The sequence below is a fragment of the Gastrolobium bilobum genome, unplaced genomic scaffold, assembly GCF_033153095.1.
Source record: "Gastrolobium bilobum isolate Gb01-03AN ecotype WA unplaced genomic scaffold, APGP_CSIRO_Gbil_v1 utg57217, whole genome shotgun sequence".
NCBI classification, from domain to species: domain Eukaryota; kingdom Viridiplantae; phylum Streptophyta; class Magnoliopsida; order Fabales; family Fabaceae; genus Gastrolobium; species Gastrolobium bilobum.
In genome coordinates this window covers 80,151-107,580 of record NW_026895090.1, presented here as the reverse complement: position 1 = coordinate 107,580, position 27,430 = coordinate 80,151, and the positions used below count along the sequence as shown (strand labels likewise).

The window sequence follows — 27,430 nt, the reverse complement described above, 5'->3', positions numbered from 1 at the left end:
GATATATATTGAGCAAGACGCGCATGGGTAATATGCATGTCTTTTGTTGCTAATCCAACGTCCATATTATTGCCATGTGTCAACATCTGCTGTAACGCGCATCCTACGTAAGTGCATCTTGGACTCGTATCTGGTTGTAGCACTTTTAGTTGACAAGGACACACATATACATTTGCCGCATCTATATACGTTCATACGTAGGGAGCGAGACTCTTGCCAAAAACGTGGCGTCCCTATGTTCATATCTTTGTGTGTTGCGATATGAAACGCGTAGAACAAAGGTGGGCATCCTAATGCGAGACTTATTACATTATATGGATAAATAATTTTGCCAAAGACTTAATCTAATGCAATGTTACTGTTTTGCATTTAAATGGTCAAAAATCCTCATTCAACTTCTAAGTATGTGAAGGGTGTGCATGACAACCTTCTCATAATTAATTTATTTTTTAATTTCTGCTCCCGGGAACAGAAATAGATAGAAAACTCGTTTGGTAAAATCAGTTTATTTTTCGTTCCCGGGATGAACCAGGCACAAAATGAGAAACACTTATATCTCTCAATTACTCTCCACCAGTACCATCATCACCATCGCCACGACTATCCTAACACGACCACTGCCACCATCGTTGTACCACCACCACCACCATCATTACCACCACCACCACCACCACCACCATCACTGTCACCACCATTATCACTACCACCATCACTAACCACCACCATCATCATCGTAGCCACTACCACCATTACTACCGCCATCGCCGCCGCCATCACCACCATTACTGCCACAACTGCCACCACTACACCACCGCATCATCATCGTCACCATCGTCGCAGCCACTGCTGTAACCATCACTACCATTGCCGCCACCGCCACCACCATGTCATCACCATCGTCGCAGCCACTGCTGGCACCACCACCACCACCACCGTCGCCGCCACCACCGTATCATCATCATCACCATTGTCGCAACCACTGTTGTCACCACCACCACCACTACCGCCGTCGCCGCCGCCATTTTGCCACCGTTACCACCACTACACCATCGCCACTGTCACCACCACCCTCGCCACCATTATCACCATCATCGCTGCGGCCACTGCTGTCACCACGACCACCTCTACGTCACCGCCATCATCACCACCACTACCATCGCTGTTACCACCATTATCACTACCACTACCGCCACCACCATCACCACCATCGTTATAGCCACTACCGTCACCACCACCACCACCACCGTCGTCACCACCACCACCACCACGATGCCACTACTACAACCACCACCGCCGCCGCCGCCGTCGCTGCCACCACCACCACCACCACACCATATGAAAGGGAAAGTGATGATCCGAATTTTTTTTTATGCTTAATAAGAATGGTTTTTTATTCTATTATTTGTTGTGTTATCAAACACAATTCTCATTCTCAGAATAAAAATAAAACATGTTATCAAACACATTTTTTTTTTCAGAAACTGTTCCAAGGCATAGAAATAGAAAAAAATTATTTCTTTTCAGAAACAATGCCAGGGAACAGAATGGTTGTCATGCACACCCTACGCCACTAGGTTTGGTCTAGTGGTGAGGGATTTGGATAAGTTGTATTAGGTTGTGTGTTCAATTTCCACTTGTATCTTAAAAAAACTTCTAAGTATGTTTCCCAGTGTCAATGCCTAACACATTGATCTGAACACCCAGTACCTATTCATAATCGACTGAATAACAAGAAAGAACAAAAGATTCTCTTATACGCCACCAAAAATTGCACAAGAACACCTCTTGACATCTCATCTTACTTTCAATCCTGAGGAGGCTGTCTCTACTTTATCTTCCATAATTAATTTCAAGAAGCCATATTGGGATGTCCGGATTATTGGTGACCTGGGATCCTCCTCATACTTAGCATATGCAAATAAAGAGTTATACTCTGTTTTGCAAATAAAGCCTATTTAACAAACATGATTAGATTGTTTGGCATATAAATCTTAATGTCCTATTTATTTTTTTAAATTAAATAATTTATTTTTCATACCCATTTTTTATACATGACTCTTTCTTCAAAATATTTTTTGTTGTTTTTTTCCCATTTGTCCTCCTATATTTTTAAATGGTTCTATAAATTTTGTTTTAGAATATGATCATAATTTGATGTTACTTGCAGTTGTAGGTTCTATTATCACTAGTCTAGGATATGACAAGAACTGTATTGACCTATTGCCTAAGATTACAAGTGCATCTATTATTATTGTTTATATTGGATTTTTAGTATTATATGAAAGTGTGTTTTCTATTTAATATAATCTAGAGTAAATACCCTTTTTCGTCCCTAGAAATTTTCACAAGCACAATTTAGTCCCTCGGTATAAAAAAGTCACATTTCAGTGTCTGATTTTTGAAATAAAGGGACACGTTTGTCCTTCTGTTACATGGAATGTGACGGCCGACCTGACGGAAGCCAACTGGAACGTTAAGTGGCTGAGTCACTAACATCACAGCCACGTGGAGAGAAAGGAACGACGTCGTCTTACATTGGAAGGCTGTATCAGGTGTGTAGAAGGGGACGATGTCGTTTTTGGCATAGACTTCTTGAACCTTTGTTGTTGACTCAGTTAACACAGTCAGACAAGTAACTTGTCCATACCCGCCATTTCCTCCCCCATTTCCTCAGCTCGTGAGCTTCATTTGCGGTGAAGGTTGGTGACCTACGGTGCTTTGTTGTTGTACGTGGCTTCTGCAGTTGCAAGCTTTTGGAAGTAGTGTGGTTTAGGGTGAAGATCCTTAAAACGGTTGTGACTCTGGTGACATTCGTGCAAGGTACGTGAGAGAAACCCTTTCTTTATTATCTGTGGTCCCTCTATCCTTTTAGTTCATTGTGTTTTTGCTTAATATGGTCCCTCATGTGCGGTTAAGGGCAAGAGATGGTTAGGGTTTTTTTTGATGTGGTCCCCTTTAGTAGAATATTTTTGGAACTTGTTGCATGTGGTCCCCCTGTTGTTATTTTAAGTTGCTATGTGTAGTGATTACAAAAAAAACCCCAATTTTTTAGCAATGCATCCATTTAAAATAACCGAGTGTGTTACAGTTGTATAGTAATATTGATAAAAATTGATTGGTTGTATGATATTGTAAATTAATATTAAGGTAGCTTAAAAAATGATTATGTTCTGTTTTCTATGCAGATGGATGAATATATAGTCATAAGATATCATCATGGGGGTGTGTTGGTTAGGAATGACAAAAGAAAGCTCACTTATGTAAATGGGAGAGTGGATGACTTACATAAGATGGATGCAGACTATGTCAACTTGCGTGACCTTGATACTTTGTTCAAGGGGTTTGGCTATCAAAGGTGTAAACAGGTGTTGTGGCTGAAGCCTAGTGAGAGTGATTTGGATGTTGGGTTATGTGTTCTTGAAAAGGGACCAGCTGCAAGCAAGAGAGGGATGAGAGTAGCAGCACCTTCACATGCAGTTAATGTGAACATAGCAGCTCCACATGAAGAGGAGATCCCTCTGAGTCAAGGAGGACCTTCAAGGAAGTCCCAGGCAGCTGAGGAAGCCATTAGGGGCAACAGCCCACCACCTACTGCCCCACCACCAGCAGAACAATTGTCAACTGAAACTGTCAATACAACAAGCAGTGGCACAAGGAGCAGGCTTATGGCATTCATGGCCACACCTGGGTTTAGGACACCAAGACCAGCTTGAATGAAGATGATCAGTTTTTTGTGCAGGGGTTCAGTTTTTGTTGTATAGGCAACAATGGTCCTTAGTACCCAATTTTTTGAATTGTATTAACTGTCAGCTGTACCCCCATTATTATTTTGTATTTAAGGCCTTTAGGTGAAGTACTTGCTTTTTTTTGAATCACAGTATGTCTCTGTATGGGTGTATTTTGAAGCAAAAAAAAAAAAACAATAGGGGAATAGTTCTCTTTTGGGAAGTCCTGTAATTTTAGAATGTAATTGACTACAAGTTCCTCCTTCAATGACTACAAGTTCCTCTTTTTAAATCATTTTTTCCCTTTGCTGCAATATGTCTCTGTATTGCACTTTTTGAATCTCTATATGAGTCTTTTTGATTCTTAGTATATGTTTTTGGAAAAAGTTTGTGATACATTGAGTTACAATGCAGGTGTTAAAAGTGATGAGGTTGGTATTTGCTGGTTTGAAGTTGAATATGTGGTTTGAGTTACATTGCTACCATTGGGAATTTGCTGGTTTATGTTTGTGTACTGTCAAATTTTTTACTATAATTTCACTACAGGTCATGTTTGCTGCATTGGGAATTCGGTTCTCAAATTTTGTCTGCTACATATACAGGTCATGTTTGCTACATATGCAGGTCATGTTTGTTTTTTTGCTGTTTGTTGTTTGCTACATATGCAGGTCATGTTTGCTACATATGCGGGTCATGTTTCACTTCAGCTTATGCCTACTGAGACTTTTAATTGTTTGTGTTACTGGCATACCCTTTTTGCTCTAAACAGCTCATGTCCATTTTTTAACTATCGGGGACCAAATAGGGCCCCTATGGCATTTGTCAGGGACTAAATTGGCCCCCGATACAAATTGTCAGGGACCAAATTGGGTTTAGTTTTTCATCATTAGATACCAATGTCCACTTCTCAATTTCCCATTTGCAACAAGGATTTGACTGGATATTTCACTACATCCAACTGTCATTTATCTGTAATGTCCATGTACCACCACATAACATCAGTCCACCCTCACTATGCAGATAAAAATGCTTATGCCCCATCATGACAGTGGAATAGTTAAAAGGAATAAACTTCATATGATGATTGCCATGTGGGCTATATTACTCCATAACTTAGTTAAATTGCTATTGAAATAGGGTCTTAGTATATCATGAATTTACCAGTATACACAAAATCACATTTTATAGCACAAAAAACAAAAATACAAAGCCATATAATCATGGCATCTTGTGAACTTTAATCATCAAAAAACAGAACTACATTGTCATTACATTTCATTGAAGAAAAAAAACATTTCGTTCACTACATTTAATTGTTACAACAATTGCAATCAAAAAACAAATCATCAAAAACCCTACACAAGCAGCAACTAAGACCCTAGCTGCCCTACCAACATGCTTAATTTCCTTCTCCATCCTATCTAACTCCTCCACCATCTTCAGGTATAGCTCATTCAGCTTTCTTTCCTGCACCTTAATACTCAGTTCTTGTTCACTAATCTTCACACCTTGGTCATTCAACTTAGCTTGCAATTGGTCACTCATCATCATGTCCACATACTGAAGCTTGAAATCCATTTCAGCAACATCTAAACTCCACCTTGTTCATTCTTCCATCTTCAAGCTCCAGCCTTTCATTACATACATCATCTACCCATCTAAAAAAATTACAAAAGGGCTTCTTATCCTGCCAAAATTGCAAACCACAGTAAGCAAATATTCCAAGTTATTAAAACTCAATTTACAAATGTATACCTTGAAATTAGGGCACCCAAAGAATGCCCTATTTGGGTTTCTCTCTGTTTTGGAGGTATAGACGATTGTTTGCCTCCCACATTTGCACCTTCGACCGCCAGTCCGTGAGGTTGTTCTACACCCAAAAGACGTACTCCCACTTGATCCCCCCAAGCCAGATGACATACTCATCTTCTTCTACGCACCAGAAAATAGCCAGTAAACACCTTCTACTTGACACTCTTTTCAATCTTCATCGTGGGGAGTTTTTGGGGGTTTTTTTGTTCATGGCTTAAGCTGATTTAGGGTTCCTAATTTGACAGGGACTAATTTGGGTCACTAACCCTTTCATGCAAGGGTCACCTGTCCAAACATTGGGATAGACACAAGGCATCTATCTGAACGACGTCGCTTTCTCTCCACGTGGCTGTGACGTTAGTGACTCAGCCACTTAACGTTCCAGCTGGCCTCCGTCAAGTGGGCCGTCACATTCCATGTAACAGAAGGACAAACGTGTCCCTCTTTTTAAAAAATCAGACACTGAAAATGTGACTTTTTTATACCGAGGGACTAAATTGTGCTTCGTGAAAATTTTCAGGGACTAAAAAGGGTATTTACTCTATAATCTACGATGTTCAGGTTGAATACTTAATTTTGCATAGATAATTTATCTTTCCTTAACTTTAAAAGTATTTTGAAGAGATTTATTGATAGTCACAAGAGGTTTTCCTGTTTATTACCGTCTTTTTTATTTTGAGTTACAAAAGTATTATGTTACAAGAATAAACACTAATTTTCCTGCAGAGATAGAAAAGAAGAGAGAGAAAGTGACATGACGAAAGAGAAAAAAATTATAAACCCCACCCACGTCTTCATTGTTTGTGCAGGAAAGTAATTTTTCTTCCTGCTGTATGATATTTATATAACCTCTTTATTTTTTAAGCAATCCATCTTTGACTTATTACCAGTGTTGTAAAATTAGGACCGGATCGGCCAGTTCAACCTGAAAATTGATAAACTGGTCATGCGACCGGTCCGAGTAGCATATTGGATCGGACTTGCAGATGAACGGGTGTGAACCGGTTTGACTCGGTGCAACCCGACCGAGTTTTGCTAAAATCAGTGACACGTCGATTTAAAAAATACTTCGGATATTCCGTTACCGATAATGTCCCAATCAATCTTCACAGAGAAAGGGGGAGGAGAAGTAGAGACGACTATGTATTTTTTTTTTATACAGATCAGAGGCACAACCCCAAAGAAACAAAAAAAAAACCTAAAAGAAATTAGAAACGAAACCAGAAGAGAGAAAATCATAAAACAAACTAGAAAATAGACAACAGTGGACTAATCAGCGTAAACCAGATCAAGGTTTGAGACCCTTTGCTATTTGCTGGTTTCGTTTTTGGTTTTCGCTAAAACCAGGGAAGAATCAATAGAGGCAGCTACTGTTTGTTTTTTGAACTGAGATTGGAAGGAAATGTGACATGTGAATATTAGGGTTTTGGAACATTTGGGCCGATTCATTCTTTTTTCAACTCAATGGGACAAATCTAACTTCACTCTTCTTGTAGACCCACAAAGGAAAATTTAATAATTTTGAAATAACTTTTATAATACATATTTTTTCATTTATCATATTTTTTCTATTCACATGTATGCAACTTTATTTTTATTTATTAACTTATTTATGGTAATATGTTCATATTCATTTTAATTTAAAATAAAAAATTTATAATCAGTATCCCCAAATTAAAAATTAAAAATTATATATATATATATATATATATATATATATATATATATATATATCTGAGTCATACGGTTGAACCAATGACTCAACACTCTGACCAATTCGATAACCAGGTCGATTTTTATACATTGCTTATTACAATTTAAATTTTAATAGGCCTAATTGGTCTTGTGGGTCATGCCAAGCCTTTCAATCTTTAAAAGTAGGTCGGGCAAATTCTATAATTTAGCTTTTATTAGTTTAACAGATCATGTCAAAATCAAAATATTTTATATAATTAAGATTGGTTTATTTAGATTAAAGTCCAACCCATTTACACCCTTACTCATAGTTAAATTTATTTCCAACAATAACAACCTCCTGTCTATTCCTCATTTATAAGATCAATTTTCATCAGTTTAAATGATTTCAAAAATTAGCTTCACGTTGTTAGGGATGTACATGGGTCGAACCGAACCGGAATTTTTGAAAAATCGAACCGAATTGGTTTAAATGGTTCTGTTCGGAAGTTGTTCGGTTCGGTTCGGTTCAAAACTGGTTCGGATCGACCCTCTTTTGAAAAGAAAAAATTTAAAATTTAAAAATAAAGTTATAAAAATTAATTTGGTTCGGTTTGAAAATGGTTCAGTTAGGTTCAAAAACGGTTCGGTTCATAAACCGATTCTAAAAACTGATTCGGTTCATGAACCGGTTCTTTAAAAACCAATTATTTTATGGGAAGGTTCAGTTCGGTTCATGATTCGATTTAATTTTTTAGTTATTTTGTAGACCCCTACACGTTCTCCTTAGGATTGCAACGTTTACTACTTGTAAGTAATTTACTGTTCTACTCTTTTTTGGCTGAATAATTCTTTTTTTACCTTTCTCCAAATTCCTTTATATAACAACCAAAACCAAAAAAGTACGGGGGTCTACCAATGGCCTAAAGACACATGTTAGAAAAATCAATAAATAGTATAAAACAAATAAATAAATAAAAATTCAAGACAGGTGGTTTATTCCTAACTCATTAAATTGTACAAAACGTACTGTAATAGTAGTAAGTGATCTACAAGAAAGCAACAAAATAGTACCTAACTAACTCTGAATTACCAAAACGCATCATCCTCCAATGCCATATGGGTAGTCCCTTAGAATTGGTTCAAGGGAACGTTCCTACCGTCTCCAATGCATTAATTATTGCCTTTTTTTACATGTTCAAACCGACACACCCTCTTACTCTCTTCCTTAATAATTCTTCACGGGCATTATATGTTCCTTGTAACTTCATCTCTTTGTGCCTATAAATCCTTAATAACACACCAGACCCAACGCGTGTGTTCACATTCACAAGCAAAACAAAGTTTCATTTTTAACCCCACAATGTCAACCCCACCAATGTCCTTCTTTGCCTTCTTTCTCTTCCTCCTTGTACCATTACTCTTAGCTCAAGCTCCATCACATGCCCCTCTTCCTAGTTCTTCCTCCACAGCTTGTAAATCCACATTGTATCCAAAACTATGCCGTTCCATTCTCTCAACTATACGTTCCTCACCTTCAGATCCCTACCACTTGGGAAAGTTCTCTATTAAGCAAAGCCTCAAACAAGCCAAGAAATTGGCCAAAGTGTTTGAGAACTTCCTCAAAAGGACTCACTCTTCTTATCTCAACCACGCTGAGGTTGCAGCACTAGAAGATTGCAATGAGCTCAACCAGCTCAACGTTGATTACTTGGAGTCACTCTCGGAGGAACTGAAATCTTTAGATTCATCCAACACAGAGTTGGTGGAAAATATTGAAACGTATCTGAGTGCTGTGGCCACTAACCACTACACTTGCTATGATGGATTGGTGGTGACCAAAAGCAACATTGCTAATGCACTTGCGTTACCTCTCAACAATGTTACACAATTCTATAGTGTGTCACTTGGCTTGGTCATGCAGGTTCTCAACAAAAACCTCAAGAAACATAAGACCCGCAAACGTTGTCTTCCCACCAAGGCTCACAAGGTTAGACAGCCGCTTGAAAAGCTCATTAAGGTAAACTTATTTCTTTCTGTTTTTGCACTTTTCAGCTCATTAAGTTTTTGTATTTTTTTTTTTTTTGGTATTGTTTTCTTGCTATTTTTGGTTATCTTAATTGGTTTATTTTTCCACTCTATGTTGATTACTAATATGTTGTGCTACCAATTTCAATCATGAAACCATGTAAAATATTTTAACTATTGTCTAATTATACATTGTCATATCATTAAAAGAATGGAAAAAGTATATAATGTTACTTTAAACAATTTTATCTAATGTTCACATAAACGACGTCGTTTTGGGTTGAAAAATTAAAAAATTAGGATCATAAAGATTATTATAATTTTGAAATAAATTAAAATTATAATACACCATAATTTTCTCTTAAGACGATGTCATTTCAATGAACATTAGACAAAATTGTCTAAAGTAATTTTTTTTTTTTTTTTTATAACAAAAGAATTTGCATAAAATAATAACTATATCTGTATTTATAATAATGGCAACACATGATTGTAAGGTAGCATTTATGATGGATTAAAATTACACAATTCATATATTGTGTCGCCGGCATCTTAATTTTTTTTTATCCGAATATTTAATTTTGGGGAGAAGAGTTCGTGATCCAATATTGTTAACTATATTAACTTAGTTCAATGATATTATTTATATGAGAATTGAACTTTTAATTTGTATCAAAATATCAAGAATTGAAGTAGCATGTTTAAATTTAACCAAGGATCAAACCCCCTCTCTTTATTTTTGTTATATATAATGACCGGCTGATATATATATTCATTATTTTGTTATGTGTGTGCTAATGACTGCTGGCTAGTACTGTTTTAAGAACACAAACAATTTGCTTAAATTAAAATACAATTAAACATGCTTTCACCTGGCCTCATGGTTGGGTCAAAAGCTGAATTCAGGGTTAGACAATAAATTAAAAGTTTTGAGCCAGAGCTAATTTCAGCTTCGAAGATCAATTAGTGTATTTAAAAATGTAACAAAAAGGCAAATCAACCTGCAGATCCATGGATGGTTGGTTGCGGGTCAACCTGGTTGTTTTTAAACCGTGAGATAATTTAATAATCTAACAACTCATGATCAGTCACGCGGTTGGTGCTTGCAATAAACCATGTGCAACTTGGAAGTAGCTGCGTAAATGTGTTAAACGACCTATTTATGACCCGATATTAATAAAATTAAACAGATTTAAACCTTGAAATAGTCCTACTTTTATAAGACTTGACCTATAATCCTCCATGCGAGCTTATATCCTTTTTTTTTTTTTCATTGTTTCACAACTAATTTGTCGAGGCGGGTCCAGGATTAAGGCTTTAAACCCCTCCCAAAGGTGGTACTGGGGAGATTTGAGCTCTCACCCCCCATCTGCTTAGTTCCCATGCGCCAACTGAGTTACAACTATTTGGTTATATTCTTTTTTTTAAATTAAAAAATAAATAAATAATTTAATTAATAAAATACTATTATTTTATTTATTTTTTATAATTCTTGTTATGTATTAAAGGCTTGATAGATTTCAATAGGCTAACAGGAGTGTGCTAGACTATTTGACTTTTTTAAATATAAATGAGACTAGATTTATAATTTAGTTTACACTAGGCTAATAAATCAGATCAAAGTCAAAATATTTTATATAGACCTAACTTATTTAAATTAAAGTCTCATTCAACCCAACCATTTATACTCTTAGGCTTTGTTTGGGAGTTTGGAGGGGAAAGAAGGGAATCCAAGGGGGAGGGAAGGGAAGAAAATTAGAGGGTATTCCCTTCCCTTGTTTGGGAGTTAAAAAAATGGCAAGGGAGAAGAGTGAAGGGTTAATGACATATTTTTACCATTTTAACCTTTTTTAAAAATTAATATAATTATTACATTTTACAAATTAAATTAAATTTAAAATTTCTAACAAAATTATTTATATACTTTTCACACTATTACAAAAGACTATATTTTTGACGAAATTTCTACGTTGCAAACGACGAAAATTTCGTCAAAAAATTATTTTTTCTTCGGAATACTTTTCGTCGAAAAGCGACGAAATTTTTTCTCCTATAAAATTTTTAACAAAAATAAATTTTGTATCAAAATTTTTGACGAAATTTAGTTTCCGTCAAATGTTTTGTCGAAAATGATTTCCTCCATCGAATGTTTTAAATGAAAAAAGAATTTCGTCAAAAATTTTGAAAAAATATTTTCTGTTGTCAAAATTTTCGAGGGAAATGGTTTATTCGAAACTTTCGACGAAATCTAGATTCTGTAAAGGATTTTGACATAATATTTTTTGTTCAAAAGTTTTTATCGAAATATTTTTCGTCAAAAATTTTTACGAAAATATTTTTTGTTGAAATTTTTTGAGAGAAATATGTTCCGTTGAAAACTTTGGTGGAAATATGTTTTTATCAAAAAATTTGACAGAAATATTTTCCGTCGAAAATTTTCATTATAAATGTGTTTCGTTAAAACTTTCGACGGATATTTTTTTTGTCAAAAAGTTGAACGAAAATATTTCCATCGAAAACTTTTGACAATTTAAATTCTCTAACGAATTTTGATGAAAATTTTTTTCCGTCAAAGATTTTTAATGGAAATGTGTTTTGTTGAAAATTTTGATGGATTTATTTTTCGACAAAAATTTCGATAAATATGTTTTTTTTTGTGAGATATTTTGACGAAATTTAGATTCCGTAAAGAATTCTGACAAAAATAATTTTCCGTCAAAATTTTTTTATAGATATATTTTTCGTCAAAAATTTTTGCGAAATTTTTTGATGAAAATATTTTCGGTAAAAAAATGTGACGTAATTGTTTTACGTCGAAACTTTTTGATGAAAATATGTTTCGTCAAAATTTTGGACAGAAATATTTTCGTTGAAAGTTTTGACGGAATTTAGATTCTATTAATAATTTTGAATGAATTTCTTTTTTCGTAAAAAAATTGTCAGTAATTATGGCAAAATCTGGTTCCGTCTCTAATTTCGTCTTTAGTTTTGACGGAAATTTTTTGACGTATATGATTTTTATCAAAAATTTCATCACTCTTTTTTGACGAAATATTTTTCGTCGATAATTCTGACAGTATTTGAGACTTTTCTAATAATTTTACATTTAAAAATAATCCACATTTATGTAATTTTCATATTTTAATGGTAAGGGTAGATAAATAATTTTTAATATTTCTCACCTCAAACCCCCCAAATTAGGAGAACTTTAATTTTAAGAAGAAGGAGGGGTTTGGAGGGTTTAGTAAAAATCTCCAATTCTTTTCCTTCTTTTTTTTAAACTCACAAATAAGGGAGGGGCTTACTAAAACTCTCCCTTTCTTTTTCTTCCCCTCCTAAAATCAACTCCCAAACAAAGCCCTCACTGTATGCATTTATATGCATTTATTCTACCCATTCCTTTATCATGTGAATTCCAAATTTTTTTCCTATTGAGTAGATAATATAGGAGCCCTGACTATATCCTCCATCTTCTGACATGATATATCACCTGCGCATTATATGTACCATGTATTACGTTTGATACTATATTTGTACTAAGTTTGATACAAGAGCAAAAACTTCTGATATACCTCCTGCGCATTATATATGCCACCAGCGCATTATATGTAAGAATCTTATTTTGTATTAAGTTTGATACAAGAGCAAAAACTTGCATATTTCTATTGGAGTAAGGATATTCTAAATATCAAAAATTCTGACTATTAACTTACTACTCATCACATCACCATTGGATCAAAGAGAAAGAATATTAAAAAGTTTTTGAAGTGAGAGAAAATGTTAATTTAATAGTGATTATGAGAACATCTTCCATACATCTGTAATAGGTAACTCTTCCATTAAACAACTGACATTTGGATAAAAAAAATATTTATCTCTCCTATGTGTACAAATATCATAATTATTTATGGATTTCTATTGGCTGGTAGCACCAAACAAATGGTACTACACTAGTATATTAGATATTTTCGGTGATTAGATAAGTAGTAAGTTAGTAGTGAAAATTTTTGGTAGTGAGAATATCCCTCCTTATACCAAAGATTTCTAATACTACATTATCTTATTCTCTATTAAGCTTCTTCGGAAACAATTTTCTCACTTTCAATTACTAATCAGTTAAGCTAGCTATCGGGTGCCTTAATAATCATTACCTTAAAAAGAAAACGATACTCCGATGCATTCAAAAATTTTATTCCATGAAAAAATGGCAACCCAGAGAAAAGGAAACATGTATAAAGTCAGAACATGCTATACAATTTTGAATAATTGCAATAGGAAAATCATCCGTTTACAAATTTTTGTAAATTACACTATGTACTCCTCGAAATACATACTGTAATCTAGTGTACTTCTGAAAATACATAGTACTGTTTGTAAACAAATTTTTTGTAAATATAACCCTTCTCATTGCAATATGCATTTAGTTAAATCAAATTGACCACCTTAATTAGTGATCGGGGGGAAATTGTAATTTTATGGTGGTTTAAATTGTGGCCATTCATGCATAAAACATGTCACATGGGAAGATCTTAATCATACAAAGGTGAATCAACAGTGATAAAAGAAAAATAAAAAAATATATATTGGAATAAAAAATTATAAAATCATCACCGTTTATTTATTCATTGATGGTTAAGATCCTCTCAAATGATATAATTAATATTTTAAATAACATGAGGATCTATTTCCTAACTTTTGTCCAAGTGTTAAAAACAGAACAATTATTGTATATTATAAGGGTTTTGCATTTGTCATGTTGCATGACAAATGCAAAGTTTCTTACACATACATCGATATTTGTGCTGTATTTTTTTCTTTTTCTTTTAATTTTAAACATGGTGAACCCCACACTTATTGTCTCTATAGCATGACAAGAAAATTGTCTTACAACATGATATTTGTTTTTCCTATTTTATAAATGCAAAATTGTTTAGTGAAAGGCTAACGTTGAAACATTACTTTGCTGCAGCTTCTTCGAACAAAGTATAGTTGCAAAATATCAACCGATTGTCCTAGAAGTGAAAGGATTCTTAAAGAAAGTGAAAGCAAAGGAATTCTACTGAACGACTTTGTGACTGTGAGTCTTGATGGCACAGACAACTTCATTTCCATTGGAGATGCTATTGCTGCTGCACCCAATAATTTAAAGTCAGAAGATGGCTATTTTCTTATCTATGCAAGAAAGGGATACTATGAGGAATATGTCACTGTACCCAAACGAAAGAAGAATATCTTGCTTATTGGTGATGGTATCAACAAGACATGCATCACAGGAAATCATAGTGTCATTGATGGCTGGACAACTTTCAATTCCTCAACCTTTTGTAAGTAAATATTCCCCCTTTTGTGTTTAAAATTCAACGCGGTGCTCTCTTCAAAAGTGTTGAGATATATATAGTCCAACGTTGGTTCTATGTGCAACTAATGTGGAGTTTATAAGGTCTTGGACACTCCCACCTGTTGAGCTAGCTTTTGGGGTGGTGACCTCAAGGTTCTTTACATGGTATCAGAGCCTCGCCGCCGCCTACTTTCTCTTGGTGGCGTTTCTTAGCACAGGTAAGCTGGGCCTGTTGCGTTGTCCACTCTTCAAGCCCAATGAGCTCTTGTGTGAGGAGGCGTGTTGAGATATATAGTCCCACATTGGTTGTATGTGTAACTAATGTGGATGTAGAGTTTATAAGGCCTTGAACACTCCCACTCTTTGAGCTAACTTTTGGGGTGGTGTATCCCAAGATTCTTTACAAAAAGAATACGTAAACTTTTTTAATTTTAGATGAGAAATGATAAATGAATATAAAGAAATCTCTCTTGACCTCACGTTAAATGAAATAAATAGCTGAGAAATTTTACATTTTGTAAAAAAAATTCAATGAAAACTTCTCAACAACTCATTTTTCTTTAAGTGAGGATTATGTTATGTCACATTTCCTTATCTAAATTTATCATTTCACTTTTCACGGTGGAGTATACATTGATAGATGTTAACCCTCTTCCACCTAAATTCATTGGCGAAGACAGGTCTACATCTTACAACAATTCAAGAGATATCAACCAAAATTAAAAACTTTTCCTTAACTTACATTTAACTTCAAAAGTTTTGGCTAACTGGTTTTTCAATTTGCATGTACTTTGTGTTTTATTTATTTATTTATTTTGTATATTATCCATCCGTTCTGCAATCTCTCATTCAATTCGAGTCAGGTAGGATTATATGGACGAAAAAGCTCTCCCCACCAAGTATTAATATAACTGCATTTCTAGAAACTCGAACTCAAGACCGTTAATTTAGCCGGAACAATCCTTTACCATTGATTGATTCACGTGCTTGCTGGTAACACAGACTTTGTGTTGACCCACGGTTGTATAAAGATTTTATACTATTGTATAATCATATACGTTGCCACGTTATTAAGAGTTTGACTATGTCAACACATCAATAAATATAATAAGAGTGATCAAAATCAATCCCGATTCACTTCTTGACAGAAACTATATCTAAAATTATGTTAAAATAAAATAAGAACTTAATATTAAACTGTTATGCTAACCATGTTTTCTCTTTTTCAATTAATGAAACAGTGTTTGTTCTTCGCTGTATGATTTATTGGTTTATATTATCTTTAACACGTCCTCTTCATATAAGAACTCATTGGGCTTGAAGGGGGACAATGCACAGCCCATCTACCTGTGCTAAGAAATTTCACAAGAGAAAATAGGCGGCGGCGAGGATCGAACCCGGGACACCGAAGTTTTGATACCATATAAAGAACTAATTCAACCCAAAAACTTAATCTAGTGGGTGAGGACCTTTTTAATGGTTTATATTATCTCTAACAGAAACTATATCTAAAATTATGTTAAAATAACGTAAGAACTTAACATTATACTGTTATGTTAACCATGTTTTCTCTTTTTCAATGAATGAAACAGTGTTTGTTCTTCACAGTATGATTTAATGCAATGCCATATTTTATATATTTAATGCAGCTGTCTCTGGACAAAGATTTATTGCAGTGGATATTACATTCAGAAACACAGCAGGACCTGAGAAGCACCAAGCAGTGGCAGTGAGGAACAATGCTGATCTCTCCACATTCTATCGATGCAGTTTTGAAGGATACCAAGACACTCTTTATGTTCACTCTCTCAGGCAATTCTATAAGGAATGTGATATCTATGGTACTGTGGATTTCATTTTTGGCAATGCTGCTGTGGTCTTTCAGAGTTGCAACATCTATGCCAGAAAACCATTGCCAAACCAGAAAAACACTGTCACAGCACAAGGGAGAACTGATCCAAGCCAAAACACTGGAATTTCAATACAAAATTGCAGGATCGATGCTGCACCAGACTTGGCTGAGGACTTAAATTTAACAGAAAATTACTTAGGTAGGCCATGGAAAAAGTATTCAAGAACTGTGTATATGGAGTCATATATTGGAGATTTAATTGATCCTTCTGGATGGTTAGAGTGGAATGGCACAACTGGGTTAGACACCCTCTTTTATGGTGAGTTCAACAACTATGGACCTGGTGCTAATACCAGCAAAAGGGTAAAATGGCGTGGTTACAATTTGTTGAATGCTACTCAAGCTTGGAACTTTACTGTTCTTAATTTTACCATGGGGAATACATGGCTTCCGGATACAGATATACCCTACTCTGGAGGACTATATTAGATAATTTAATTTATAGTGAACTGAAAAATTTGATTTTTTATCTGTAAGATGTAATGTAATTATAACATTATTCAATTTTAGAGAGAGCTTTGAAGAGGGATGAGGGCTAATTATGTCAAGAATGTTTGGATGAAATTCAAAAATTTATATCTGGGATGAAGTTATCATTATTGATTGTTTAGAACATCCTCCGAGATTCATAAGGCATTGGAACAATTTGATATGTGCATAGGTTGTTATATCTAGTTGATGTGGCTTGATTACCATTAACATGTGACAACAAAATTCTAGACTCTATTGATTGGTTGCAAGCTTGAAGGTTAAATATTAAGGCCTTGTGCTTTGTTTCTTTCCATTTCCATTTATTAATAAAATATATCATATATATACAGATTTCAGTAAGTGCCTCTAGTACAGATAGAAACAGAGATTGATGCAAATATAGTATGAAAATGGGTACTGAAAATGCTTCTAGTAGGTTCAAACAGTTTCAAAAGAAGCCTCAAATTAAATTAGTCAATATATAGTGTCAAATGAATAATGCAAAACAAGAAGATTACAGACAAATTTGTAAAGGAAGGATTGCATCATATTTTATGTATGCATCACAAAGTTGTTACATATAAGGATTAAAGGGGGCACCCGAAGCTGGAATCCATCTTCTCCCTGAAAGAAAGGTATTAACTGTAAACATGCTTGCTTGTTTACTAGTAATGGAGGTTTTCACACCCTTCCACTTAACCCTATTCTTTGTTGAAGCACCTGGTCCAACATTCTGAAATTCTGCATAAAATATGGTATCTGGTGCTGAGTTCCCTACCCATGGTAACCAGCCACTTGGATTAATGAAGCTTGCCATTGTGGATTGCATATAAACTGTGGTTGCATAATTCTTCCAGGGTCTTCCAAGGTATGTTTTGACAGAATTTAAGTTCCCAAAGGGTGAAATGGTACAATTTTGAATTGAAATTCCTGTGTTCATATTGGGGTCAGTTTTACCTTGTGCTGTGATTGTGTTCTGCTGGCCCTGCATTGGAACCTTTGGCAAAATGTTGCAGTTTTGGAAAACAACAGCAGAATTGCCAAAAATGAAATCAACTGTTCCATAGATGTTGCATTCCCTGTAGAATTGGCGATTGGCTACAGCATATAGAGTGTCCTGAAATGCATCAAATTGACACCTGTAGTAAACTGCTTGATCAGAAGTTGTCATTAGTGCCACTGCCTGGTGCTTCTGTGGACCAGCTGTGTTGTGAAATCCCATGTCCATAGCAATGAAATTTTTTCCAAACACAGCTGAAATTCACCAAATAAAGAAACAGAAAATATTACTTAATTTTCCGAGTTATGTTTTATTACTCAACCAACTCTTCCAAAAGCTTAAATTATTGGGCGAAGGCACATGAATGCTTTTTACCAGATTTCTTACCATGTCACACAACTAACTCTCTCAAAAGCTTAAACTATTGGGTGAAGGCAGATGAATGATTTTTACCAGATTTCTCAATACAACCAACTCTCCCAAAAAATTAAATTATTAAGTGAAGGTTAAGTTTTTATTATATGTTTGAAAATGTATAAAAACAATACAGATACATTTTAATTTCAATTTAATGAAGAGTATATATAACATACCAAATGTTGCAGTTGAAAATGTTGGGGTGCCATCCACAAAGTTAAGGCTTCCAGAAACAATTGTAGCACTCATACCATCACCAATGATCATGACATTCCATTTGGTCTTCAGCACCCTCACATTTTCGTAGTAAACCCCCTTCTTCACATAGATTACAGTCCTCTTATCACTTTTGTCAGGAACTTTTTTAAGTGCAGCAGAAATTGTTTTGTATTTCCCACTGCCATCTTTCGCCACAACAATGTCAGCTTTTCTCTTCAAATAATCTGTTTGAAGTAGCTCCCGGTCTTTAGAATGAAGCCACTTTGGTTCTTCATTCTGATAAGGCAAACTCAACAAACGCCTCCTCAAGTTCACAGTGCTTGCAGCCTTGTCAAGCCAAGTAACTATGGCAAGACTGTTACTGGTGAACTCTCTAGAATTTTTTAGATTGCTAACAACACTGTTCTTCAATTCTTCTTTTGCCTCCTCAATGCCATCAATGCAAGTCTGTTGGTAAGTACCTGTTTCAGCAAACGCATTAAAGATCTTCAATAGTACTTCCTTTTGCGGAACTGTAGTATTTATGAGGGAAAATTAGATTCTTCTTTTTTATTTATTTGTTAAATTCTCAAATTCCAATAACAAGAGGAGAAATAAGATAAGTAGCATTGCTCCTGACGACGACGATTATATTTATAAATTTTTTATTTTTAAATTCTTATAAATTATATTATATATTTTGGATAGTATAGAGTGTAGTTTGTAAAAGTTTATAAATATAACCTACACCGTTGACCAAAAATTAGTTGTTAAAAATGATGAAAATTTAAGGATTTTAATATTAGGCTATATTTTTCTCATGTTACATGAGATAGCATTATCTCATGTAGAGACATAATTAGGTGAGTCCAACAACTATAAAAAAGAAGAAATGTTAGTTCGAACTTCAATGAATGTATAACATGAGATAAATTTTTCTTGTAACATGAGAAAAACATTTATCGTTAATGTTTGAGTTATGTGCCATACATATACCAAATAAATTTTGTAATGGGAGCAAAACATAAAATGTGAAGTATCAACTTACCTTGTTGTAAGAATAATAAGTGTTACATTAAATTTGAATTATTAATCTACTTGCATCAAATAACTCAAATTTATTAATTATGTGAGTAATTAGACGCAAACAGATCAACGACTAATATGGATACTATTATAAAATAATCATATTCCAAATATAAAATGCATTCATGATGAATGTAAGTTTACAAAATACTCAATAAATAATACCTGCAGCACTCAACCAAGTTCTAAGATCATCCAAAACAACAAGAAAGGAAGAATTTCCCCCAGCAGACAAAGAGCTATTGAGATGATCAATTGCTTGACCCATAAGATCCTGGCAATTCTGAAAAGCTTGCTTGGTGTTGTTATCATTCAAGCCACTGAAAACACCCTGATCAGAGAAATACTGAACAGCTCTTGAAACCTCAGTTAAGGCCACATTGATTGACAGCAAGAACAGATCCACGGGTTGAACCTGGCCTGAGTGCACAAGAGGACTAAGGCTTCTATAGCATGCGTCCTTGTACAATGTCACATCACAAACAGCACTCACCGCATTCGAAAAAGTTTGAGCTTTGTTATCTTTTGAGTTGTTGCGAGCAACAGTTCCAAATACAGCAGCACACACAATACCAATAAGGACTATTGTGGACAAGCTTATGATGGTGATTCTCTTTCTGGTTTTTCGGCGAACTTCGAGAATGGCTTGGTCAGCATCATCAACTTTACCATAGGTGTTTAAGAAAGACATGGTTTAAGGCTAGCTTATGTTGCTTTATGTTAATTTTGCGGTAGTGATCTTTGGTAACACTAACAGGTTTGTATATATATATATATATATATATATATATATATATATATATGTATGCATATATATATATAGAGAGAGAGAGCGTAACGCGGTTTTACGTGCAAGGCACTAACCCATTTAGTTTGGTGCATGTTGAATAATGGAGTGGCCAACATGTTACACATTTATGTATTGTTTCATGGTTCACCAGTTATGATTACTATTTATATATTTTCTAATAGTGTTCATTCTTTCTAGTAAATAAATAAAGGGTTTATCATCTATCATTTAACATGACCACAAAAATTTTCCTACACACACAACATTTTGTGGGGCCCGCAGCAAAAAAAAAAAAAAAACTTCGGCACGCAAAACGAATCTCTATAACATAACACAATCACTTTTCCTACAACATAACTCTTATAAAACCCATAAATAAATGTACATATTGTCTGAAACTTGAAGTAGATCATCACGCCGAACGTAATAGTATATAAAGCAAAGCAAGTCAAAGGAGTGGGTAAAAATTATTTTCGGAAAAGAGTTTTGGTTTTTATTTTTTTTGGATAACCGATCCTAATACCTCTTTGAGGCAAATCAAATCCCCAGGAGTCTTAACGAGTTCGACTCTTTGAACTATCTATAAGACTAATCCGAAATTCAGTCCTTGATTTTCGATTAGAGTATTTCTTATCCCTCCTCAATGTGGAGTTTGATGGGATTCAAATAGTAGTTCTTGTCCTCACCTTGCTCAGTCCCCCTACAACCAAATGAGCTGCCCCACTTGGGTATAGTTTTGGTTTGTTATGCGACAAGCAATTAAAACATATGTTATTAATTAAGGAAAAAATATTTATCCTTTTAAAGGATATAACTTTGTATCATTTTAAATCCTTGTAAGAATCCGCACCGTTAATTAAGAAAGTTAATTAATTAATTAAGAAAAATTAGGAAATAATTCCATAATGGATCCTAATAATTATTATGAGGCTTTAATAATTATAGTAAGTGAGTAATAATACTGAAAGTCGCTTTTCGGACGAAAAGTGCAGATACCAGTTCCGCTACTCGGTATAAATGCGTACTGGTGAAGTATCCCGGAAAATTATGAAAAGTGTGTATATGTCACTAGAATAATATAAAGGACTTGTTAAAAAAGTTTCAAGTTAAAATAATGAGAACTGGTGCCAGAACTGATACTGGCTATGGAAAAGTGCATACCGGAAAGGTGCTGCGAAAAATAAAATAAAAATATGAAAAATCTTAGAAAAATAAGTAGGTTCAGATTCCAAAGTTTGGGATCGAAATTCTAAGCGTAGCAATTAGCGTTAATACTGTACAATTAAGACTTAAGTGACTATATATACATTAGTTTGGCACTAAAACCTAGGCCATACACTCTTCATACGTGACTCTTGAGGGGCTGGTCAGCTGGTGCTTGGTTCTATTGTCTTCCTTCACCATTTTCTTGACCAAGCTGTCACCTTTGCTTGAGTTCTTCACCTTTGAGCTTGTATATACTTGAGAGCTATCATTGTGAGAGGGTGAGGGTGCATATTGTAACACCCCGTATATATCCGGTAATGTTATCATACTATCGTATTAAGCTGCGCTTAATTAAAAATGCGGAATATCTTTTTCTTTTCAATTATGATGTCATTATCATTACCAACTTGCTTATTAATCAATTAATAAAACATTGCCTGTATGTAATTGTAATAAAACAGCTAACTGAAATACCTCATAACATAGATAATAAAAGTGTGGCTCTAGTCACAGAACTACAACAACGTAGACCGGACCGTCTAGCAGTTTATACAACTCCAATCTAAAAGTACTACATAAAGTGTCATGGACAATCCCCATGCTCACTCAAATAAGGCAACACGCCCAACATCAGTCTCAACAACAACAACAACATAAATAGCGGAAAACATAAACAGCAACCAAAAACTAGCCATGGCAGCAATACAGCATAATATCAATATCAGCTAAGCTCTGTCCTCCTGCCGCCAGAGGCATCAGTCACCATACTACCTGAACCTGAAATAAACATTCCCCAAACATGGGGTGAGATCTCTAAACAAGAAATCTCAGTAAGACAAGGGGTCCTCAAGGATCTTCCACCCCAAGCTCACTTACATATGCAATATAAGTTCAAAAGCAGTTCATCAATATCATTTCTAAACAATGCAATGCAGCAGATAATCATGTCATGTGTGTCAATTCTATTCTACTGGCCAGAGAAATGCATGATTTATATACGCCAAATACCCACACATAGTGCAAGACGCCACTTGCATTCACCCCGGATCACCATATCGTATGACGCCATATACTCAGGCTTACCGTCAAGATGAAACAACACATGCATATTAAAAGCCATTACACATAAAGCTCAACAGCATTTCAAATGTTCAAAGCATGTAACACAGCATGCATATAACCACACCCCATGGGACATGGTGGAACCACAACATGGCTAAACCGAGGACACGAAAGCTTACCTTGTAAACTAGCTATCCAAAAACCAAGAGTCCACAGCTCAAAGTCCAAACTCAACAGATTCACAATCTGTTATGGACCAATAACTCATCAACAATAATACTCTACAAGTATATAACTTAAAGACAACGCCTTTTATTACGCTTTACGTCTTAAAGCTTCTCACCAAGCCATAAGTCCTTAATCACTTAGATTCTGACTTAGATAATTAATTACAGAAGTTCAACTTCATCACACTAGGGTCCACAAACCCAAACATCAGTTCCGGATGAACAGTACGCTACTGTTCATCGCAAACCCATAATATCCGGATATTCCTCGGGACCATATCCGGGTATGCAATATCCGGATATCTCACTGGACATATCCGGATATGCAATATCCGGATATCCAGAATCCCATATCCGGATATCTAATATCCGGATACCCAAAACCCATATCCGGATATCACATATCCGGATATCACATATCCGGATACCATATTCGGATATTTCACGGGCACATATCCGTATATTTCACGACAGAATGCAGAAAATGCATTTCGTGAAGATATCCTTCCAAGGTTCTATTTTTAACACTTAATTACGTTAAAGCATGCATCTTTATACTGATTAAGGTCCACACCCCAGTTGGTTACTTGGTTAACTCACTAAACATGCAAAGATCACACATTTAACCCATTAAAACACAAGCTCAAGGTAGGTACAACTCACCAAAGCTCAAAACAGAGGATCAATGGCTCTTGGAGCTTACCACACTGCCTCTACAGGTTCTGGAAATAAGGTGTACGAAAATGCAACACAAAAGGTTGGTCCTTTCTTCACAAAGAAGCTTCTTTAAGCTCCAAAATTCCACCACAAAGGCTCAACACTCTCAACCCCCAAAGTCAGCAACCAAGGACCCTCCAAACAGAGGTAAAAACCCAGAATGATGCTCCCAACACACTCACCATAGTGTTTCCCACTCACTCAAGGTGTCTACAAGAAGAAAGTGTGAAGAAAATGGCTTCAAACCTCAAGGAAGGAGAAGAGAAGTCTATGGAACAGAGTTTCAAGGTTCTGGTCAGCCACTCTCACGCACAAAAACTGAGGTCCTAGGGTTATATGCCAATCATAAGGCTATATATAGTGGTTTAACAATTAAACACACAATATTAACTTTAATTGCTACGCTTAGCATTTTAATCCCAAACTCTGGATTCTTAACCTACTCCATTTTACAAGAATTATCATATTTTTCTTATAATTTTCGGAGCACCTTCTCGGTATGCGCTTTTCAAAGCCAGTACCTGTTTCTAGCACCAGTTCTCAATATTTGGACTTGAAACTCGTTTTACAAGTCCTACATATTATTCTAGTAATTAGCAAGCATTTATTATAATTTTCCGGGATACTTTTTCGGTACACATTTATACCGACTAGCAGAACCGGTATCTGCACTTTTCTTCCGAAAAGCGACTTTCAACATTCTTAATCACTTACTATAATTATTAAAGCTTCATAATAATTATTAGGGTCAATTATAGAATTATTTCCTATTTTCACATAATTAATTAATTAAAATTCCTTAATTAACGGTGCGGGTTCTTACATTCATCCCACCTTTTTAGAATTTTGTCCTCAAAATCAGAATATACCTGTCTCGGAAGTCGGGATACTGCCGGAGAAGCTCGTCCTCTCGCTCCCAGGTACACTCCTCAGGAGTCCTTCCTGACCATTGCACTTTGACCATCGGAATGATCTTGCTCCTCAGCTGCTTCTCGCCACGATCGAGAATCTTGAGTGGTCCGACGGGAGTCTTTAGGTTCTCCCGAACCTCCACATCATCCAGTTGCACCACGTGTGAAGGATCCGCTACGTACTTCCGAAGTTAAGACACGTGAAACACGTCGTGGATGTTGGCTAGGTTCGGAGGCAAGGCAAGCCGGTAGGCAACAGGTCCTACTCTATCAAGAATCTGGTATGGCCCAATAAATCGCGGGCTCAGCTTCATCACCCCGAGTGCCTGTCCAACACCGATGACAGGTGAAAGTCTCACAAACACGTGCTCACCCTCACTGAACTCCAGTGGACGATGCTTGACATCGTAGTAGCTCTTCTGGCGATTCTGCGCCTGCTTCAGCTTTTCCCTGATCATTTGGATCTGTAAGGTGGTATCTTGGACAAAGTCCAAGCCAAACAACTCACGATCCCCAACCTCAGACCAGCAGGTAGGTGTAAGACACCTCCTACCGTAGAGCGTCTCGTAGGGTGCCATGCCCAGGCTAGCATGAAAATTGTTGTTATACGAAAACTCCACCAATGGAAGGTACCTATCCCATGCCGAGCCCTGCTCCAACGTGCAAGCCCGCAACATGTCCTCCAAGGTTTGGATAGTCCGCTCAGTCTGTCCATCAGTCTGAGGGTGATAGGCTATACTCAACCTCAACTGAGTACCAAAAGCTCCCTGCAGCGCCTCCCAGAACCGAGATGTGAACTTCGGGTCCCTATCACTAATGATACTCTCGGGCACCCCGTGAAGCCTCACGATCTCACAAACATACAGCTTGGCCAACTGCTCTGTAGTGAAGCTCACCTTCACTGGAAGAAAATGGGCAGACTTTGTCAGTCTGTCCACAATGACCCATATCGAGTCACAGCCAACCTGAGTCTTTGGCAAACCCACAACGAAGTCCATGGAAATGCTCTCCCATTTCCACTCTGGAATCTCAAGAGGTTGAAGCTTACCAGACGGCTTCTGGTGTTCAATCTTCACCTTCTGGCAGATCAAACACTTGGAAACATACACTGCTATGTCCTTCTTCATTCCTGGCCACCAAAAATTTCTCTTCAGGTCTTGGTACATCTTTGTAGCACCAGGATGAGCAGTAAACTGTCCCTTATGGGCCTCCGCCATAACCTCTTCGGTCAAGGGACCTCGAGGAATCACAACACGCTTCTGAAACAACAGAAGTCCATCCTCATTCTAAGACACACTGTCTTGGTTCTTCACGTAGTCGAGAAACTCTCTCTGCACTTGCGCCTCTTGGATCTTCTCCATAAGCTCATTCCTGACTCTCATAGTCTCCATCTCGAGAAGTGAACCCCCAAACAAGGTGGTCACCTTCAGATCTCGGAACTTCTCTATGAGGTCGAAGTCACCCATCGTCAAACTGGATAGACTCACGGATTTCCGACTCAAAGCATCAGCTACCACATTGGCCTTGCCAGGATGGTACTTCAACTCAAAGTCGTAGTCCTTTAGAAACTCCATCCATCTTCTCTGCCTCATGTTCAGCTCTTTCTGATCAAACAGATACTTCAAGCTCTTGTGGTCACTGAACACCGCAAACTGCATGCCAAACAGGTAATGCCTCCAAATCTTGAAAGCAAACACAATCGCAGCCAACTCCAAATCATGAGTCGGGTAGTTCTCCTCATGAGGCTTCAACTGCCTCGAAGCAAAAGCAACAGCTCTACCAGACTGCATTAACACATAGCCCAGCCCCTTTCCAGAAGCATCACAGGAAAGCTCGAACTGCTCCTCGGGATCAGGAAGGATCAACACAGGTGAAGAAGTCAATCTCTCCTTCAACTCATGAAAGCACGCCTCACACTAGTGAGTGCACACAAATGGAGTCTCCTTTCGGGTAAGGCGAGTCAAAGGGAGAACTATCGTGGAGAAACCCTTGATGAACCTCCGATAGTAACCTGCCAAACCTAAGAAGCTCCTCACCTCCGTAACTGTCTTGGGTCTCTCCCAATCCAGTACGGCCTCAATCTTGTTGGGATCCACTGCAACTCCATCTGCTGAAATCACATGCCCCAGAAACTTGACTGATTTGAGCCAAAACTCACACTTAGAAGGCTTAGCATAAAGCTTTTTCTCCTTCAGCACTTGCAGAACAATCCTCAGATGCTCCGCATGCTCCTCCTCAGTCTTGGAGTAAATCAGAATGTCATCAATGAAGATGATCACAAACTGATCCAGATACGGCTGGAAAATTCGGTTCATGTAATCCATGAACACTGCCGGCGCATTGGTGAGTTCGAACGGGATCACCAAATACTCAAAGTGACCGTATCTCGAACGAAACACGGTCTTAGGGACATCCTCCGGCTTCACCCGAATCTAATGGTATCCGGACCGGAGATCAATCTTGGAATACACACAAGCACCCCTAAGCTGATCCAACAGATCATCAATCCGAGGAAGGGGATACTTGTTCTTGATTGTCACCTTGTTCAGCTGTCTGTAGTCGGTGCACAATCTCATTGTCTCGTCCTTCTTCTTCACAAAGATGACCGGTGCTCCCCAAGGAGACACACTCGGCCGGATAAAATCTTTCGCTGAAAGATCCTCAATATGCTTCTTCAGCTCAACCAACTCCGGTGGCGACATCCGATATGGAGCTAAAGAAATCGATCCCACACTCGGCAACAAGTCAAGGGAGAACTCTATCTCCCGCTGTGGCGGAAACTCAGGAATCTCCTCAGGAAATACCTCGACGAACTCCCCCACCACAGGAATGCCAGTGATATCCTCCTGTGTCTCA

At 36.6% G+C, this 27,430-nt stretch overlaps 2 protein-coding genes across 2 annotated transcripts; one reads left to right on the top strand and one right to left on the bottom strand.

Moving 5' to 3' along the window:
- Nucleotides 1-1,228: 1,228 nt before the first annotated feature.
- On the top strand, nucleotides 1,229-16,918 carry LOC133295128 (probable pectinesterase/pectinesterase inhibitor 47; the record flags this gene model as incomplete). Its single annotated transcript, XM_061494213.1, has 4 exons — nucleotides 1,229-1,248; nucleotides 8,670-9,231; nucleotides 14,209-14,563; nucleotides 16,227-16,918. Coding segments are annotated over 4 exons (1,629 nt in total), but the record flags the coding sequence as incomplete, so codon positions are not given.
- A 616-nt stretch (nucleotides 16,919-17,534) lies between these two features.
- LOC133295623 (probable pectinesterase/pectinesterase inhibitor 46) lies at nucleotides 17,535-20,352 on the bottom strand. Its single transcript, XM_061494491.1, has 3 exons — nucleotides 19,827-20,352; nucleotides 18,554-19,057; nucleotides 17,535-18,214 (listed from the first exon to the last, which is right to left on the bottom strand). The coding sequence occupies exons 1-3, from the start codon at nucleotides 20,350-20,352 to the stop codon at nucleotides 17,535-17,537; spliced, it is 1,710 nt and encodes a 569-aa protein (XP_061350475.1).
- Between the last annotated feature and the right edge of the window lie 7,078 nt (nucleotides 20,353-27,430).

Bases quoted from the DNA above. Each gene is read 5' to 3' on its own strand.
- LOC133295623 (XM_061494491.1), bottom strand. From the start codon at position 20,352: ATGTCTTTCTTAAACACCTATGGTAAAGTTGATGATGCTGACCAAGCC. The intron at 19,058-19,826 runs GTATTATTTATT...TTGCTGAAACAG, and splicing joins AACTTGGTTGAGTGCTGCAG to GTACTTACCAACAGACTTGC. The intron at 18,215-18,553 runs GTATGTTATATA...GGTGAATTTCAG, and splicing joins ATTTTCAACTGCAACATTTG to CTGTGTTTGGAAAAAATTTC.